The sequence below is a fragment of the Tauraco erythrolophus genome, chromosome 3, assembly GCF_009769465.1.
Source record: "Tauraco erythrolophus isolate bTauEry1 chromosome 3, bTauEry1.pri, whole genome shotgun sequence".
Taxonomy (NCBI): Eukaryota; Metazoa; Chordata; class Aves; order Musophagiformes; family Musophagidae; genus Tauraco; species Tauraco erythrolophus.
Genome location: NC_141467.1, coordinates 105,325,177 through 105,329,184, shown reverse-complemented (window position 1 = coordinate 105,329,184; position 4,008 = coordinate 105,325,177). Strand labels below are relative to the sequence as shown.

The following is a 4,008-nucleotide window of genomic DNA, read 5'->3' as shown; positions in this document are numbered from 1 at the left end:
AAACGGCGAAGGAGGAAACGGCGAAGGAGGAAACGGCGAAGGAGGAAACGGCGAAGGAGGAAACGGCGAAGGAGGAACAATGTGTGATTTCCAAACAGGGGCTCAGCATTGCCCTCTGTGTCCCCATGCCAGAACCTGAAGGACACGGGCACACAGGGCTCAGCTCCCTTCCCCACCGGGACCATCACTGCCCAGGGCATCTCCCCTGTACTCTGCACAGGTGAAGGCGAAGAAGGGGCTGCACAGAGCATCGCATCCCTCCTCCAACCACCCTCCTCCTCCACCACTCTTCAGCTGCACCAGCCTTTAGGGCTCCCACACATTTCTCCGAAGGAAAAGTTTGCAGCAGGCAGCAAGGGAATCCTGGAGAAAACTCAACACGCTCTTCTGCTCCCTGTTTCTCACACAAATCTCCATGAATCCTCATCTTTAGCCACTCAAGTCAACACCACCTTTGCCTGGACCTTCCTCACTAAGGGTGACTCCATGCACCAGAACAAGGGTGTGCAGGAAACTGCACAGCCACAACGATGCTCAGGCAGGAGCATGGGCACAAGGGCCCCAGCACAAACCAGCACTGCTCACCTGCCCACCAAACCCCAAACATCCACAAGCTGTCTTTAGGCCGACCACACACCAGCCAGCAACTCATCTGTCCCACTGAACATCTCCAAACAGAGGAGTTCTCCTTCACACTACAGCCAGCCACCTCCACATCCCTCCTGCAGAGTCCATGTGCGTCTATCGCAGCACTCCAGTGACACAACACATCTCACAAGTCCCAAGTCATCCCATGATACCACAGTTCCATGACCCAGCACACTGCTTACTTCTCAGGCTCTCCACACTTCCACCTGCAGGCACCTCAGGTCAACCCTTTCCTCATCTCATCTTTGTCCAAGAGTGCTCTTGCTCTCATCACCTCAGCCCATGCACTGATAACCCCAACATCACCTTCCTCACTTACATGGCAGCTACAGTGATTATTTATGGTAATCACCCAGCTGGTTGGAACTGGTAATGACCTAATTAAGGTTTAGGCCCTGCCTACAAAGGGTAGGACATTTCCTCCTGGCTGTGGAACATGTAACCACATCCTTGGAGTTGAGCCTGAGCTGGTGAGCAACATCTGGTGACCCTGACATGATACCCTCACAAGAGACCCTGAAGACCTTAACCCTGACTCCCTCACCAGAGCCAAAAGAGCCAGAGCCAGAGCTGGAGCAAGAAGTTCTTTGATAAAGAAGGTAAAGCCGCTACCCCAAAGAGGGAAGCATACTGGAGTCGGAATGAATGAACTGGGTCTCTGCTCACCGTAAAGCCTTCCTGAAAACCAAAAAACTGTAAAACAAAAAGGAGGAATTATGGTTATATCACCCAGCTGGCTTGTATTGGTAATTATCTAATTAAGGTTTAGGACCTGCCTACAAAAATGGCCCGTTTCCCCCTGGCTGTGGGAGATGCAATGACATCCTTGGAGCTGCAGCCTAGGTTGGTGAGCAGCAATTGTTTCCAACAGAACCGGCTTACAGCCCTCTTCACTTGGCTTCACAGTGCCATGAAATGGTTGAGGTCGGAGACAGCCACTTTGGTGACACGCTGTGGTCCCAGCAGCTCCTTACTAAAAACTCAAAGGATCACAGAATGATTGAGGTTGGAAGAGATCTCTGAAAAACATCTGTCTGATGCCCTTGCTCAAGTGGGGCCACCTACAGCTGGTTGCCCAGAACTGTGTCCAGACACCTTTTGAATGTCCCCAAGGGTGGAGACTCCACAACCCCTCTGCGCAACCTCTGCCACTGCTCGTCACCCTCACAGAAAAAAGTGTTTCCTGATGTTTGGAGGGACCCTCTGGTGTTTCACTTTGTGCCCGCTGCCTCCGGTGCTGCCACTGGGCACCACAGAGAATATCCTGGCTCTGTCCTCTTTGCACCCTCCCTTCAGGTACTTAAAGACATGGATGAGATCTTTCTGAGCCTTCTCATCTCCAGGCTAAAGAGTCAAGAGTCCCAGCACCCTCAGCCTTTCCTTATATGAGAGATGCTCCAGTCCCTCCATCGTTCTTATGGCCCAAAGCTGGACTTTCTCTAGGATGTCCATGACTCTCTTTTACTAGAGAGCCCAGAAATGGACAGAGGACTCCCGGTGTGGCATCACCAGTGCTGAGATGTGCTGGCAATGCTCCTCCAAATGCAGCCAAGGACACCACTACCTTTCTTTGCTGCAAGACCATGTTGATGCCTTGTGTTCAACTCGGTGTCCACCAAGACACCCAGGACCTCTTCTGCTGAGCTGCTTTCCACCTAGGTGACCCCCAGCATGTCCTGGTGCCTAGGGTGGTTCCTCCCCAAGATCAGAGCTTTCCACTTTTTCTTATGGAACTCCATAATGTTCCCATCAGCCCATTTTTCCAGCCTGGCGAGGTCCCAAAAGGTTGGAAAAGACCCTTAAGATCATCCAGTCCAACTGTTAACAAACACCCTCAGGCCCTTTTCCACCAGGCAGCTTTCAGCCACTCTTGCTCAAGCCTGTGGCGTTGCAGGGGCTTCTGGTGACCCCAGTGCAGGACCTGACACTTCGCCTTGTTGAAACTCATACAATTGGACTCGACCCATTGAGCCAGCCTGTGCAGATCCCTCTCTAGAGCGTTCCTACCCTCAAGCAGATCAACACTCCCACCCAATGTGGAGATGTCTGCAAACTTACTGCGATTGAACTCAATCACCTCCTCCAGATTATCCCTCTGGATGGCATCCCTTCCCTCCAGCGTGTCAACCGCACCACACAGCTTGGTGTCATTGGAAACCTTACTGAGGGGTCATTTCTTAAGAAAGATCTTGTAGCCCTTTTCCAACCACCCTATGGCCTCCTGAGCAGTGGTTTTGTACAGGGTGAGACTGGAAGAGCCTTGGGAGAAGAAAGGTGGAGAAGGCAACTCACACCGGGCTTGGATGCAGGAGAACTTTATTGAGAGTAAAAAAGAGTGAAAATACAGGAGCGCCAAGTGGAAGGGAGCTGGTCTGAGATGCAAGTAGAGCAACCATCAGCCAGGATCCCTTGTGTGTGAGAGATCTTGCCAGAGCACACAGATCATCTTGCCCCGCAGTGGGAGAAGTGCACCAGAGGTCCCCAGTTCTCTTTGGGTCTTCAGAAAGCGGTTGCAGCAAAGAGCAGTAGAAATAGAAGAAGGGACGATGCGAAGAAGAAAGTGGGAGAAGAGGAGATCCATGGGCCATGGTTCCAAGCGGTTGGCACAGGCTTGCCCCTTCCCTGCTTCCTTGCTTGCTTGTTTGGTGCCTTGAGAGCAGGAGGTGTGGATGGCAGGTCCACGTGCCAGGAATGGCCTGCAGTTGTGTCCTCAATCCATGTCGTGACTTCCAGTGTGTGAGTGGCTGGTGTCAGGGCTGGTGGCAATGGCCCTTAGCAGGGGTAGGAGCCCCATCTGCCCCTATAGTAGCCCAGGCCTCCAAAGCCGTAGCTGCCCAGGCCTCCTAAGCCATAGCCATAGCCATAGCCGAAGCCACCAGAGGACACGGGCACTCCCTGGGCGCTGAGGACGTTGCCCACGGCAGCGGATGAGGAGGATCCGACGGCGGTGCTCTGGGGGAAGGAGCTGAGGATGGGTCCTGGCAGGGTGACCAGCACGGCGGGAGGCTGGATGACGACGCGGGAGTCCTCGCACTGCCTGACACAGGGCTCGTTGCAGCTGTTAGCCAGCGGGGTGGGTCCGCAGGGGCGGCAGATATCGTTGCAGGCCATGGCCGTGGTGTGGAGGGGCCCTGGAAGAGAGGGTGCTGAGGAAGCGGAGGGACGTGGAGGTGCGAGGGGTGGTGATGCAGGAGGGCGAGGGAGTGGGGAGGCTGGTGTGGGGCTGTGGGGAGCGTGATGGTGGGGGGGTGTCAGGGGTGCTGAGGCTGGGGGCAGAGCGTGCTGGAAGAGAGAGGTCAGAAGGGGCAGGAGAAGGAGGGGAAGGGGGTTCAGGCTCACCTTGCTGACGGCAGAGGAGAA

General features: G+C 54.4%; 1 protein-coding gene across 1 annotated transcript; it reads right to left on the bottom strand.

Moving 5' to 3' along the window:
• Window positions 1-3,420: 3,420 nt before the first annotated feature.
• On the bottom strand, window positions 3,421-3,759 carry LOC147529118 (feather keratin 1-like). Its single transcript, XM_086609642.1, has one exon. It carries the CDS (start codon window positions 3,757-3,759, stop codon window positions 3,421-3,423), a length of 339 nt encoding a protein of 112 aa, XP_086465768.1.
• Window positions 3,760-4,008: the final 249 nt, after the last annotated feature.

Coding starts and splice junctions, on each gene's coding strand:
- LOC147529118 (XM_086609642.1), bottom strand. CDS start 3,759: ATGGCCTGCAACGATATCTGCCGCCCCTGCGGACCCACCCCGCTGGCT.